Source organism: Myotis daubentonii, chromosome 3 (genome assembly GCF_963259705.1).
Source record: "Myotis daubentonii chromosome 3, mMyoDau2.1, whole genome shotgun sequence".
NCBI lineage: Eukaryota > Metazoa > Chordata > Mammalia > Chiroptera > Vespertilionidae > Myotis > Myotis daubentonii.
In genome coordinates, this window is record NC_081842.1 from 198428203 (window position 1) to 198443862 (window position 15660).

General features: G+C 46.1%; 1 protein-coding gene across 1 annotated transcript in view; it reads left to right on the top strand.

Moving 5' to 3' along the window:
• Positions 1–15660, top strand: part of CSMD2 (CUB and Sushi multiple domains 2) — a 565161-nt gene that overhangs the window by 456666 nt on the left and 92835 nt on the right. Inside the window, exons 29-32 of the mRNA XM_059686241.1 lie at positions 24–211; positions 8850–9044; positions 10004–10120; positions 11372–11485. Coding sequence (XP_059542224.1) covers positions 24–211; positions 8850–9044; positions 10004–10120; positions 11372–11485 — 614 coding nt within the window. The remainder of the gene's footprint in view (positions 1–23; positions 212–8849; positions 9045–10003; positions 10121–11371; positions 11486–15660) is intronic.

The following is a 15660-nucleotide window of genomic DNA, read 5'->3' on the forward strand; positions in this document are numbered from 1 at the left end:
GGTGGGATGTTTTTGTTCCCCAGCTTTAACCTGGAGCCTGGCTATGACTTCCTTCACGTCTACGACGGGCGGGACTCTCTGAGCCCTCTCATAGGGAGCTTCTACGGCTCCCAGCTCCCCAGCCGCATTGAGAGCAGCAGCAACAGCCTCTTCCTCGCCTTCCGCAGCGACGCATCCGTGAGCAATGTTGGCTTCGTCATCGACTACACAGGTAGGGGCGCTGCTGGCAGAGAGGACTGCGGGCAGGGCCCAGCAGACCTGCCAGAGGGAAAGCCTAGGGTAGGGGGAAGAGCAGTGGGCTGATCACCACACAGCAGCGCTGCCACCTGCAGAGCACCTGCCTCCCTGTGGCCCTCCAGGTGGCTTAGCCTTTCGCACCCATTTGCCCCAGGCCTGGGAGAAAAGAGGCCAGCATTCTTTTTACATCTCATTTCTATTTTCACATCATTCCTCCCCTTTTCTCATTTATTTTTTCTATGAGGATCTTTCGTGGCTCTTCAATCCCACAACCTCAGCCCACACATGCCCACTAACCTCTTCCCTGGTCACTCCCCTGCATTTGCTGAGGATTCTGATGTAAACCTCAATCCTCCTCTCCACCTCACAGCCTCCCACCATTCCGGATAACCTCTGTGCGCATATGGACAGCTCATCCCAACCCCGGGGGTCACAGTGCCTGGGCCTCTGTCCCATGGACACTCTGGCACCTTGCCGTGGGCTAGACACGTTCTGATACTTCCTGGGCACATTTGGTCATCCCTCCAGTTTTCCCGTTCTCTTATTCTCATCGCACTTTTGGGTTAATTAAGACAACTCAGTAGTATAAGGGTAGAGGGCAGGGGTCAGCAAATTTTTTCTTAAAGAACCACATAGTAAGCATTTTAGGTTGTGAGCCACATCATCTCCATCACAACCGCGGAGCTCTGTCCTTGTAGCACTAAAGCAGCCGAAGACAGAATACAAGAACAGGCCGAGTCCCTGCCTGGTCTAGACTGTCAGATTGACTGAGCTCAGGCCTCATGGCTACCACTTAGCAGTTGAGTGGACTTGGGCAAGTTTATTTAACCTCCTGAAAACTCCAGTTCCTCATCTATAAAATGATAGTAGAATAATTCCTATCTCACCGAATGTAAAGATCAGTGCGTTCTTGCATCAAAGCTCTTGGTTCGGTGCCTGGCACATACCAAGCATCCCATAATGTTCAAATAGGAGCACAGTTGGTCATAGTACTAGGATTAGTTCCAGGCTCTCAAGCACTCCACTTTCTTCTCTCTTTTTGACCTTTTCTTCTTCCCTAATTATCCCAGACACCATTATCCAAATCCCAACTCTATTTCTTGCTTGATTTGTGGGCTTGGCAAGTTATTATCTCTTAGAATCCATCCCTCTTATCTCTATCTATCTAATTATGTTTCAGAAGGTTAAAATTAAAAGGTATTGCATACTTACATATTATATGTCTGAGCATAATACCCAGTATGCACTAAAGACTCTGCAGATAGAGGTGATTGATTTTGTTAGTGTAACTGTAACCCAAGTGCACCCAGGCCTCACCAGCCTGTGTGCACAAATGGACTCACGTGACCAGTTAAAAATGAAAAAAGTTTCTGGCTCCTGTCCCCTCCCCCCACACACTTGCATAATGTGAGACTTCAGCAACCTTTCAAAGTGCTCTCTAATTAAATATTTTTGGCAACTCCTGGGACTATCTCACATGAGCTCACAAATAGCATCAATCATAGTAATAGCCAACAGTGTCTACCAACTGCTGGCACTGTCCTGAGCACTTCACGCCCATCTATTCATCAACGTCCTCATAACGATCGATTGTCTGCAGTTTGTCAGATGCAGTTCCAGAAGACATTTGGTGCACAGATTAGAGATGTTTTGCTTGTGGTCTTCTTTCCTCATGGGGCGGCCTGGGCCTCTCTTCCTGCAGACACCTGCCATTTGCTAACCCTCCTGGACACACACCCTTCTCCACAGGCTGATAGCACAGCAAACTGTCACAGGTGATGGAATTCTAACAGAGGACACGGCTTAGCCGACTTAGACACAGCCTGTGACCCCATCGCTCCACCACCACCACCCACTGCCCTATCATCATCATCATCATCATCATCATCATTTTTCTTCTTAGTCATCTCTAATCACACCCTCATCAGTACTTTCAGTTTTCCTAGCCTGAGGTCCTTCTATTGTATAAACCTTTCAAAACTGCACCCTTTGTTACACCTACACCCAAATAGCTGAGCACAGCCAGAAAAGGTCATACAAACATGGCACTTTAACCCCAACCAAGCCTTATCAGCCACCAGAGTGACTTCTGACCTGTCTCACCTGAGTCTTCTACTTGATGGAGATTCTAAAATTTCACCCCAAAAGTCACCACTTTCAGCCTCCTTACAAGATGACTTCTTTTCACCATCCCTGGATATACTAAGTTACTGGTAGAAACTCCCTCCGCTTCCTCCCTAGTCACCTTGCTCAGGGTTATCTGGCTGTGGCCACCTCTCCCATAGGTCTCCACTGAATCCATGGGCTAGGGCCACACCTCCAGGTCCTCTTTCCCAAAGCAGCCCTTTCCACTTTCCTCTGTTGGACTGAAATCATATCCAGAGGGGTCCTCAGGTCCAAAACACAGCCCCAGAGAATAAGACCTACCTAGATGCCATCTAAGCCAGTGACTGAAGGAGGGCCAATCACTGGGGAGAACAGAGGCACAGCCCATCCATGCCCTCTTCACCACCTTATTGTGATCTGTGGTTCCAGTACCAAGATAAATGTGTCTGTTTAGGGTGGGTGGTACCCGGTGAGACCTGGAGCTGCCTTCCAGTATTCAGATTTCACATCTCCTAATATTAGTCACTCCTCTGCTATGTCTCCAGTCTCTGCTCAGGTAGCCTATTTGCTGGGACCCAGGCACCCCTGCCTTACCCTGTGGTCGCCTTCTCCCTGTCCCAGGATCCCTAGATTCCCAGAATGGGTCTACTGTGTGGCCAGATCCTATGTCCTTAACCAATGTGAGACAGAAAAGAAAAGACTATTATAAAACAAATAACTAACGGCCAAACTAATTTAAGCTAAAGGGGGTTCTAGGTTTTAATATCACAGATAACGAAAACTTACTCAAACTGAGCTCCAAAAGGGGGTGTATTTTTAGAATATGAGAGCCCCAGAATAGGAAGTGTAAGGGACTGAAATCAGGGTGGGAGAGTCAGAGGTTGGGATTACCCTCCTCTGTCTCCAGAACCCATGAGTCTCCTCCCTGCCCCTTTCTGAGTATTTGCTCCATTCCGCTCTCTCTGGAAAATAATTTTCATTGCTTCTCCATTTTCCTAAGACAAGTGTGGCTGCCTCACTCTTGACTCTGAGTCACTTTCCAGTCTGCATCCAAATTCTGAGTCCCAGAGGACCATTGGGTTGACCAGGCTTACGTTAAGCATCACAGAATTGGGATTTTTCCTGAGGAGCTAGGATAGATCAGGCATGTTTATTCATTTGTTCACTCAGGAAATCGTTAGTGAGAACCTACTATGTGCCATACACTGTGAGAACAGAGCAAAGCCCCTGCCTCGGGGAGCTCACTTCCTAAACGGACAGCCATTTCTAAATGAGAAGTTGGCATTGGCAGCCCACCTGATCAGAATGTAGCGATGGGTGGTTTCTTGGTGTCTCTGTTCAGTTGCTCCTGGACAGTGGCTGTGGTGTCAGCCATTTCTAGACAGGCCTCCTGGGAGATGATTTTGGATGCAGTCATGTCATTTGTGTATTTTTTGAGACCATGCTTTGAGGCACTTCTCATCTGAATTCTGCCTCCTGGGTAGATTTTGCCCTTTGCTAGAAGAAAACAAAAGGAATGAGGAGGGTCCTTTCTTTTGGATACAGTTATTAAAAAGGAATCCCGGGAGGTTACTGTCAATCTCCAGGCCAGAGAGATGGGCAGAACAGGTGGGTGGGAATCTTTATTCTCATCTTCCAGCAGGTGTGGTGGCCTCTTACTGGGCAGGGATAGGCTGGGACAGCCATGAAAAGGTGTAGCGACCATTCATCCATGTGGTAAATGTTTATTGAGCTTCCACTTCATCCACACCCTGGGCTGGGTATAGAGGATAACCAGTGAGCAGAATGGCCACGGTTCCCACTCTGAGGGAGTGTAAAGGTGAGTGAGGGAGACAAACAATAAAGAAGCAGACAAACTAGAAGTGAGAAGCATGAGAAGTTAGGGGAGAGCAAGCTACTCTGAGGAAGAGAAACAAGGAGCCCACTTCAGAGTGGCAGTCGGTAGAGGTGAAGGCCTTGCTGAGCAGGTGACATTGAAACAGAGACCTACAGGTTGAGAAGAGCAGGGGTGAGATGGTGTTCAGACAGAGGGAAGAAGAGCTCAAAGCACTTGTTAGAGAATCTGAAATAACTCAGGGAAGGCCAAGGTGAATCAACCTGGACTGGAAGGTACCAGAAAGTACCTATTTCCTCTTTCAAGCCCTCGGAAGTAACAATGCGAGCCAAGGAGTTGCAACTAGATTTCCACACCTGCTCCCACCATCACCACTGTCGCCACCCACCGCTGCCATGGGCCTGCCTTTCTAAATTCGAAATGGAAATCTGTTCATTTCTGCCTATTTTTAAAGTAGCACCTGTTGGGAGGAAAAATTCAAACAATACAGATGCATATAAGATGAACTCTAAACACTTCCATCCTCTGTTACTACCACCCCCTGAGAACCATTAGTCATGGCTTGTTGTCTCATTCCAGATAGTTTATATAAAGTAAATTCTAGACTAGGGTTGGCAAACTTTTTCTGTAAAAGGCAAGATAGTAAATATTTTAGGCTTAGCAGGCCAGATGATCCCTGCTGCATCTGCTCTTCTCTGCTGCTATAATGCTAAAACAGCTGTGGACAGTATATAAACAAATGGGTGTGGCTGTGTGCCAATAAAACTTTATTTACAAAAACAGGTAGGGCGCCTGTGAATTGTAGCTTGCTGATCCCAGTTCTATATAAATGGAATCACATCATGTGTACTAATCTGTAATATGGGTGGGGTTGTGTGTGTTTTTTTTTGGGGGGGGGGGGTTGCTTTGTTATGTTTTTTACCCAGCAATGTAGCCCTTGGACATCTTTCCATATCAGTATTCAAAGACTTCCACTATTCTTTTTAACGGCTGCTTGTATTTCAGTGGATGGCTCTAATTCGGCCTTTTTAAATAGTTCTGTATTAGTTGAGGGTTTGGGTGGTTGTTTTTTGTTTGTTTGTGTGTTTGTTTCTATTACAGCCTTTAGAAATGCCCCTTTTCTATTAGGATAAGAAGAAGCTGGTTCTTATAATTGCCCCCTTTTTTGGGGGGTGAGGGGAATGGGGGCTGGGTATTATTTATTATCATCATGATGTTTTAGTCATTTAGTTTTATCATTTACAGCTGAGCTCTGGTTTGGCAGACCGAAGACCGGATTTTGGTCTTAATTCTGCCTATTAACAGTTGAATGACTTGAAAGACTTAGTTAGCCTGTCTGATCACCACATTCCCCATTTATAACCTGGACAGTAGTGTGCCTGGCCCTGCCCACTTCAGAGGCCACTGTGATGTACAAATGCGATAACAGGTTGGAGAGTACTTTGAAAATTACAAAGTGATATTCCTATGTAAGAAGCTATCATCATTATCATTATCCTAATCATTATTATTAACACGATAATGATGCAAGGATGAGCTTTCTGGCTCTGACATGTGACTATAGAATAGTGTCTGTAGTTGGAATCATTGATTTTCCAAGCCCTGAGGTGTTCAGCCAATCAATTCAGCATCCATTTGTTAGGCCTCTATTATGTATCAGATACGGCCAGCCCTAGCACCAAGTTCTGTGCTAGCTGCCGGGATTCAGAGAAGAATAGGTGATGGTCTCTGTCCTCTATGAGTTCAGAGCCTACTGAAAAGAAACTTTATCCAAATTACAAGATAGTGCCATGCATGCTAAGTCAAGAAAAGAAAAGCAGGATTCTGCCAGAGAGAAGACAGAGTTGAGAAATGTGCTCAAGAGAGGGTGGCATTGAGAAGTGCAGGATTTGCCTACAGAGGAGGGAGGAAAGGACTTGTGGACACAGTGTCTAGTTCTGGGGCCCAGTGCCAGCGCAGCAGTTACCTAAAGCACAGTTGCTGTTACGAGGTAGAAGTTTACTTCCTGTAAAAGAAGTCTGGAGACTGTCATCGGGACTAATGAAGTGGCTCCACCCAGGTTCCTTTGTCTGTCTGCTGTACAACGCTAGTGCATGGCTTCAATCCCAAGGTTACCTCGGGGTCCAAGGTGGCGGCGACTGGAGTTCCAACCATGATGTCTGAGTTCCAGACTGAGGGGTGGAGGAAGGAAAGAAGAGGGAGAGAGAAAAAAATGAGGCAAGCATATGATACATGAGGCAGTATTGATCAGAGGAAAACAGCAGAGAAGGATGACGGGGAATGTGGGGAAAGAATATTGAAATTTTAAATAGCGAGTCAGGAAGGTGTCACTCTCCACGATGACTTCCAGCCCTAGAGTTCCAGCCAAATTCAGAAGACATTGAGTTAAATCCTCAAAGAGGTGAGAGAAGTAGCCATGCGGATGGGGGAACATTCTGAACACAGAGGCCACTGTGGTTGGAGCAAAGTTAGAAAAGGAACAATAAGAGTTGAGGTCATAGAGGGGAGGATGGAGGCAGAAACTGCAGGGGTTTGTAGGCCTGTAGGCTTTTGGCTTTTCCTCTTAGTGAGACAGTAGAATATAGTATTATTTGACCTGACTCTGTTTATATCTCTTTGGCCAGACCTAGCTGTCCAGGAGGCTGGAAGGTGTAGATTTTAGCTGGTGCCATGATTCTCTGCATAAAACCTGGGTTCCTTTGTTTAAGGATGAAGGTGGGGAATAGATATTGGATGCCACACCTAGTTTTGCTTCTAATGAGCTATGTGGATTTGATCCCAAGTTACTTAATTTCTCTGAACTTTAAATAAGATTTGGCCCACTTTGAATTTATAAGAAGGAGAGATGAAATATAAGATCTGGGGACAGTTCTCTATCTCTGTGATTTGCATATGAGTCAGGCAATGGCCAGTTGTATTCTTGCCAGAGCCACCAAGTTTAGGGAGAGGACAGATTTGGTGTGGGAGTCAAAGGGGCACATCACAGGGCACCTGAAGGAACCACTGAGGGCTCCTCTACCAGGTGAGAGACAATAATCTGGGTCCCACTAGAGTGTGAATTTACTGGTATATCTGGGACTGCTCCACCCCCTGATATGGGCAAAGACCAAGAGTTGGGCCCTCATAAGGGCTCCAGTGCAAGAGTGTGTAGAGTCAACAGGAACATAGACTCTCAGAGACCCATTCCATCAGTCAGCAGGCTAATTGGCAGCTGAACAACACATGCTAAAGCCATTGATGTCGCTTGTATAAGTAGCTTACAAGGCACCAGGTGACAATGACAGCCATCAGCAAATTTCCTCTCGAGCCATTCATCTCTGAACTCTGATCCTTTCTCTTTTTTAATATATTTTATTGATTTTTTACAGAGAGGAAGGGAGAGAGATAGAGAGTTAGAAACATCGATGAGAGAGAAACATCGATCAGCTGCCTCCTGCACATCTCCTACTGGGGATATGCCCGCAACCCAGGTACATGCCCTTGACCGGAATCGAACCTGGGACCTTTCAGTCCGCAGGCTGACACTCTATCCACTGAGCCAAACCGGTTTCGGCAACTCTGATCCTTTTTATTCTGGTTCTTTCCTCCTCAAATCTCTTCCAATTTCTGAGTCCTCCTGCAAGGACTGTCGGCACCTCATTGTGAGCCCCCATCTCTAGACCTCTTGGTAGCATAGTCTCCTGATACCAGTTGCATTTCCCTGCTACTTCCCAGCCTCAGTTGTGTCCTGACACTGCCCAGCCCTGATGACAGGCCTCTTGACCATCAGTGGTCCTGGAACAAGGACAGTGAGGAGAAGCAGCAGTGCACGGACATGAACGTGGCTCAGGATTTCCAGCTGACGGCAGGGAGGCTGTGGAGATTCGGGGCCCTGGCTAGTCCTGTAATTGCTCCGACAGCATCAGGTTCTCTTTGGTCCAGTGCAAGGGGCAGAGTGGGTGCCTTCAGGCACGTTGTGCTATGCCTGATTGGAAAGACATACAAGCACAGTAGCCAAATGGGAAATACTGTCTTAATGAACTAGCCAGCACCCAGTGCCCCACTGTAAAGCTCTGGAAAACTATGTTGGAGACCCAGACTTATCCCGTCTAGAATGGGTTTTCTACTTTCTTCCTAAATCTAGTATTGATACCCTGGTGCTCAGAAGTGCCTGCAAGGTATGGATATGACAGCCTGCAAAGCCAGTGCCAGTTCTACCTCCCCAGCCAGCAGCACAGTTGTAGACAAAAGAGAGGAAAAGAAAACAGCAACCAAAAGTGAGGCAGGAGGCTGAGGAGGCCTGCCGTGCTGAGTGTGGGTGGTCTAAGATGAGCAAAGGGGTGGACTGTGCCTAAACACTGACCTCCACCACAGTGACCCTGTCCACAACTGGGATATGATCCAGGACCCTCAGCTCCTGCCAGTCCCAGCATCACATGCCTCTCTGGGAGAGTGGGCTAAGGGATGAGAAAGCTCCCCATAGGTTTGCACAGTTCCCTCCTTCATAGTTCAGGGCAAGAATGTGGAGCGAGGAGGTGAATTTCATTCTGCAAGATGATTTCCAGCCCTAGATTTCTAGCCACATGTGCTCTGTGGCTATTACAGTCAGGGTTTCCTTATGGGTGCTGTACCATGGAATCAGGCCATTAATGAGTGCTGCATATGTGTATGTGTTTATTTTTCTTTTTCCCAGAAAACCCACGAGAGTCATGCTTTGATCCTGGTACAGTCAAGAACGGCACACGAGTGGGGTCCGACCTAAAGCTGGGCTCCTCCATTACCTACTACTGCCACGGCGGCTATGAAGTGGAGGGCTCATCAACCCTGAGCTGCATCCTGGGGCCCGATGGGAAGCCTGTGTGGAACAACCCCCGGCCAGTGTGCACAGGTCAGGGAGCCGGGGTGGGGAGGGAGAAGAAGGGAGGGAGGGCATGCAGAGGCAGAAGAGGCTATGGGCAAGGGGAGGGGGGAGGGAGGCAGGGTCCTCAAAAGCAGGGCTGCTCCTTGGGTTCGCTGTAAGTGAGAATGGCTGATAATTCACCAGGTATGCTAGTCCCTGTCAGTGTGTCATCTCTCAGATCACGTGTCCCACCCACACTCACAAGTCCTCAACAGCGGCCCACAGACATGCCAGTGGCTCAGACCAGGAAGAAGAGAGTTTAAAGATGACCCAGCTCATTTTTGGTCCTATGAAAAATCACTTAGGGACCCGATGTCTAAAACTAAGGCCCCGGGGTGGGCTGACCAGGGATGTGAGTTAACCATGGAATCCTAGCAGATGTAATGTCAGAACTTCAGGAGCATGGCAGCCACCTAAGTTGAAGAGCACCCTCTGCCCAGGTGAAAGAGCTTGGCTCTGAGGCCCACCCCCTGCGGAACAGGGTACCATGGATGAGAGCAGAAGGTGGCTGGGTCGTGGGGCTAGTCTGGAGAAGCCGTGGCTCTCCACTCATGCAGACACTAACCACCAGGTGCAGACGTCAGCCATGGGAGTGGCAGAGTAGTTCTGGTCCTCCTTGTCAGCAGAAGAGGTTCCTAAAATGCTCCTCAAGGCTGTGTCTCCAGAGACCAGCGCCCTTGTTAATAGTTAGAGGGCTAGGATTGACATGTGCGCAGGAGGGTCGCTGATAGCATCAGGGTGGGTTTTAGGCCATGTGCAAGGTCAGGGATGGGTGTCCTCGGGCAGGACAAGGTGGTGTCCTCAGAAGTCCCTTCCTCCACGTCAGTGGCTGTTCACCTCATGGCAGCCCAGCAGGGCCAGAAGCTCAATTGGGGAGTGAGCAGGACAGAGGATGGACACTGATGAGGCCCACAGGTCACCTGCCCTCTGTCTGATTTCTCTTTCAGCCCCCTGTGGAGGACAGTATGTGGGTTCAGATGGAGTGGTCTTGTCCCCCAACTATCCCCAGAACTACACCAGTGGACAGATCTGCCTGTATTTTGTCACTGTGCCCAAGGATTATGGTATGGGGCTTTATGTGTGTTTATTTGTTTACATTTTCTGACTCCTTCCCACTCCTCAGGCCCTTCCCAATTGTATCCCAATTCCACTCCCAGTTGTATCCACGCCTTTTGTGGGAATAGGCAGAACAGTGTCCCCTAAAGGACAACTGAGTCTGGGTGCCAGAAGTGGGCTGTAGAATACTCTCCTGACACACGAGGCAGGAAGGGCACAAGTCGGCCAGAAGCAAGGGGATGGGAGTAGTGAGGAAGTAGGCAGAACCCAGGGAAGGTGGGAGCACTCGGCTACCCAGCACAGCCCAAGTCTGAATAGAGATGCTGCAGACCCAGGCTGATTGAGAACTCGGGGATGGGTAGCCAGGGGGCAGGAAAAAGTGAGGAGTGGGATGGAGCTAGGTTGCAAATACAGGTGAAGGGGCTAGGAGCCGCATCATTCCTTCTGAGACCTGAGCCTGGTCCAGCAGCTATAAGCAGGACGAGCAAGAAAAAAATGAGGAGCAGGCCCTGAGAAGACATAGAAACCTCCAGGTTCCAAGAATCCAAGGTAAAAAGAAACAGAGCTTCTCAATTGGGAGTGGGGACAGTCACAAGTGCTGCCAGCCCTGGGGGACTCAGAATGTTCCTGGGGAGCACAGGCCAGTGGTACCTGGACAATCAGGTGAGCAGCCTGGCTGCTTTCTCCCTGGGTCTCTTCTTTGTAGGGGGAATAAGAACTATTTCTATACACAGTTGGTGTCGAATGGGGCAGAGGGCATCGATATATCCTGACCACCTAGGAGAGAGACCGGGCAGCCTGCAGAGAGCAGGCTGCTTCGCAGGGCAAGACCTGCTGCCACTCCCCAAACATCTATTAAGCACCTATCAGGGACAAGGTCCTGTGATCATATGGGAAATGAGGGGTGTTACCAAAGCCCTTTCATGTCCTTGAGTAGCTGCAGCAGCTGCTCTCTGGGAGTAGATGAGCTCAGGGCCACCGTCACCAGCCTGACCATCGGTGCAGTTCTCAGTGCGATCCTGACCCATGTGGGAGGCCAGCCAGCCAGCCCTTCCCAGCTCCCTGCGTCCCTGTGCCTGGGGGCTGGCCAGTGTGCTAATCAGCCAGTAGAAAAGCTCAGCAAGGCATTCGCCCCAGGAACCAACGACTCCCTCTGAGGCTTCCCTCTTCCTGGCCTAGGGTCCCCCAGACCTCCCATCCTTCCCCCCAGCATGGCACGCAGTCTTCCACACTGAGCTCTCCATACTCTCCCCCCGCAGTGGTGTTCGGACAGTTCGCCTTCTTCCACACGGCCCTCAATGACGTGGTGGAGGTGCACGATGGCCACAGCCAGCACTCCCGACTCCTCAGCTCCCTGTCGGGCACCCATACAGGTACCCAGGGCTGGGCCAGCAATGGGGATGTGGTGGGTCGGGACCTCCCGGGCCAGCTCAAAGGAAAGAGGCCCTAGGAGCCTGCCTGCAGGTGGAACCCCACTGCTGGGTGTTTGCAGCCCTCAGCTCCTGACAGCCCATACCTAGAAGGGGGCTTCCAAAACCGCTCTCACCCCAAGCTGTGTCTGCACCACCCCGTGGGGTGTAGCATGCCCCGTTGTTTTATATTTAACCCCAATACATTTCTCCAATTACAGACATACTGCATTTTCATTGTAGAAAACTTACAGCAAATCAGAAAATAATTATATAGAGAATTAAAATAAATAAAAGCCACCCAGAAAGAACCACTGAAAAGATAGTGTATCTCGTTTCCAGTCTTTATATCTACTTAGACTTAATCTTTTACATATTTTATTGAACAAAGCAATATACATATTTTTATTGAAGTATTCATCATGAGCATGTCATTATGTCTCTGTCATTATTTTATCCTATAATAGGATTTTTAAATGCTGCATAATAGTCTATCATATAGTTATTTAAAATTTATGTAATGAATTCCCTATTATTGAACATGTAGATTGTTTCCAATTTTTCACTCGTTTGAATAGTAATTCTGTGTATTCTACATGTCATTATACACATCGCTATTACCTTGGAATATCTAGAAGTAGAATTGCCAAGTAAAGGATATGTGAGATCCTTAATTCTCTTTTAACAGATTGTCAAATATGCCCCTAGAAAATTCCTGCCACTTTGTTCACCAACAATGAATAAGAGGGAATGTTTTATCCTCACAAAATTGGGTAATTAAAAAGCAAAAGCATTATCAGTTTGAAAAGTGAAAATGGTATCTCATTTTTTAATTTGCTCTTTTTATTACTAGTTAGGTTAACATTTTTATAATGAAATTATTGGCCCGTGCATTTTTTATTTGTGAATCCACTTGTGAATTAGTATTGATTTTTCTATTAGCATTTATTTTCTTATTTATATAGTAGAGTACCATATTATTATAAGCTATATATATATATATATATATATATATATATATATATATATATATAGTATGCTATAAAAACCTGTTGTCTATATCATATGTTATAAAAAGACTTCCCCTTTCACTTGCCATTTAATTTTCTTCAGGGTGTGTTTAATGTCAGGAAATTTAAATTTTATTTAAATTTGTGTCGTTTGCCATTTAATTTTCTTCAGGGTAGGTTTTAATGTCAAAATTTAAATTTCCTGTAATATCAAATCTATCAATGTTTTTCTTTTATGGTTTTCTCCTTTACTTTCATGCTGATGAAATAAATATTCCTCTGTGTTTTCTTTTACTTCTTTTTCATTTCATTGTTTTGTTTTAATAACTTTGGGCTTTATTTTGATATATTATTTGATATAGGGAATATAATCATATTCTTTCCAACTTAGTTAATCAGTTGTCCTAACAGTATTTCAAAATGCCAGATTTACATATATTAAATTTTTATGAAGGAAAGGGTATGTTTCTAGACCTCTTATCCATTTCCTCTAAGTGTCTGTTGACTCTTATATCAATATGAAAAAGCTTTAATTATTGTAACATTATAATATTGTTAGATATTATCACAACTTTAAACATATGGTAAGATAAGTTCTCATAGCCGAAACCGGTTTGGCTCAGTGGATAGAGCGTCGGCTTGCGGACTGAAAGGTCCCAGGTTCAATTCTGGTTAAGGGCATGTACCTGGGTTGCGGGCACATCCCCAGTAGGAGATGTGCAGGAGGCAGCTGATCGATGTTTCTCTCTCATCGATGTTTCTAACTCTCTATCTCTCTCCCTTCCTCTCTGTAAAAAATCAATAAAATATATTTTAAAAAAAAGATAAGTTCTCATAGACATTCTTTGTTTTGAATTTTTATTGGCTTCTCTTGCTTAACTTGTGCCTCCAGATAAATTTTAGAAATATGTTGCCAAGTTTTTTAAAAATTGCATTGGAATTTTCACTGGAGTCTGCTAAACCTATAGATTAATTGGGGATAACTCATCTTTATAATAGGAATTCTTCTTCCCCTTCAGGAACACGCTATATCTCTCCATTTCTGCTTCCTTTGTAACCTTTGGAAGGTGTTACAATTTTCATTTAGGCCCTATGCATTCTTCGTTAACTTTTTTCCTAGATATTTCATGGCAATTGTTGTTGCTACTGTAAATGGGCCTCCCGTGTTATGTTTCCTAATTGATCTTTGCCAGTGTATTAGAAGACTGGCATTTTTGGTGTATTCATTTTGCAAAGTCATCCAACCCTCCATAACAATGCTAACGCTGCCAACTGATTCTCCTGGGTCCTTTAGGCAAGAAGTAATATCCTCAGCACATAAATGTATCTCATTATTTTATCTCTGCCTCTTCAATGTTTTTTCTCTTACTTATTTCCATGGTTATTGGCCTGTTCCGGTATCTTACTTTGTTATGAATGCTGGTGTTTTATATTTTAGTAAAATTTTTATTTTGTAATTATTTTAAACTTAGCAACATTGCTTATATAATACGCTGTGGCACTAATTAATCTCCTTTCTGTTAGTGGTTATATCTCCTAGAACGCTGTGTTCTCCTCTGACTCGGCCAGACCAGGGGTTTTGTGGTTTTCGTTTTGTTTCATTTTCTTTGTGCTGCATCTGCTTACCAATTCGTCTGTGGAGTGGTTATTATTTCCTAATTAGTTAACCTCTGCCTTTCTTTTCATAATGTCTTTCTCCCTCTTTTGTTCTTCAGATTATTTTGTTCTTCTTGTTCTAACGCCTTGAATTGACAGCTTTGTTTGTTATTTTCTCTGTGTAATGAAGAGCATGTTTACAGCAATATATTCGATATATTCGCCTCTAAGCATAGTTTGGTTTCAAGCCACCAATTTTGATATGTACGGTTTTCATCATTGTTACTTTCTAAATAATTCATGATCCGGTTTTATTCTTTTCCCCAGGACTTGTTTGAGAATGTCTCTTTCCCCTATTTCCCCCAAGAACCTGGATTTTGTTCTCGTTACATTTGTGTTGTTTTCTGTTTTTATTGTCATGTGGTTAGAGAATGTAGCTCACCATTCTGCCTTGGGGATTAAATGAGGCCCTCACAAGCCTCTTAGTAGCCAAGGGCTTGTTTTTAAATTCCCCAAGTATCTGAGAAGAATGCAGGTTCTCTGCAGGATCCAGATGCCTTACAGAGAGAAGGGCAGCTCAGCCCCTGCAGCCTCCCTGCCTGCATCTAACCTCAGCTCTCCCTGCAGCCTCCCTGCCTGCATCTAACCTCAGCTCTCCCTGCAGCCTCCCTGCCAGCATCTAACCTCAGCTCTCCCTGCAGCCTCCCTGCCTGCATCTAACCTCAGCTCTCCCTGCAGCCTCCCTGCCTGCACTCTACCTCAGCTCTCCCTGCAGCCTCCCTGCCTGCATCTAACCTCAGCTCTCCCTGCAGCCTCCCTGCCTGCATCTAACCTCAGCTCTCCCTGCAGCCTCCCTGCCTGCATCTAACCTCAGCTCTCCCTGCAGCCTCCCTGCCTGCACTCTACCTCAGCTCTCCCTGCAGCCTCCCTGCCTGGATCTAACCTCAGCTCTCCCTGCAGCCTCCCTGCCTTCATCTAACCTCAGCTCTCCCTGCAGCCTCCCTGCCTGCATCTAACCTCAGCTCTCCCTGCAGCCTCCCTGCCTGCACTCTAACCTCAGCTCTCCTTGCAGCCTCCCTGCCTGCACTCTACCCTGAGCTCTCACACTTCCTTGCCAGGTGCCTGGGGGCACAACACTTGACCACTCTGAGGTTCAGTTTCCTCATCTGTAAAATGCAGAGTAAAAGTTGTACCTCCTGGAGTTATTGTTTGGATTAAATGAGCTTTGTAATAGCAATTAGATCAGTCTTACTCAATTTTATTTTTCAAATTCATTATATCAATGGTTCCCAATCAGATGATTTTTCTACATCACCACCCCACACATTCACACCCAACTAGAACTATAAATTGGGATCTATTGTGGTAGGATGCTTTTTCAAAATTTCTTGGTAGATAGATAGATAGACAGACAGACAGAGGTATAAGCAGATACAGATATAAAAGTATAAATATAGGTACAGATAGAAATGGACATGTATACATTTGGAACTTATAGATGTATATATGGATATAGTTGTAGATACAGATGGG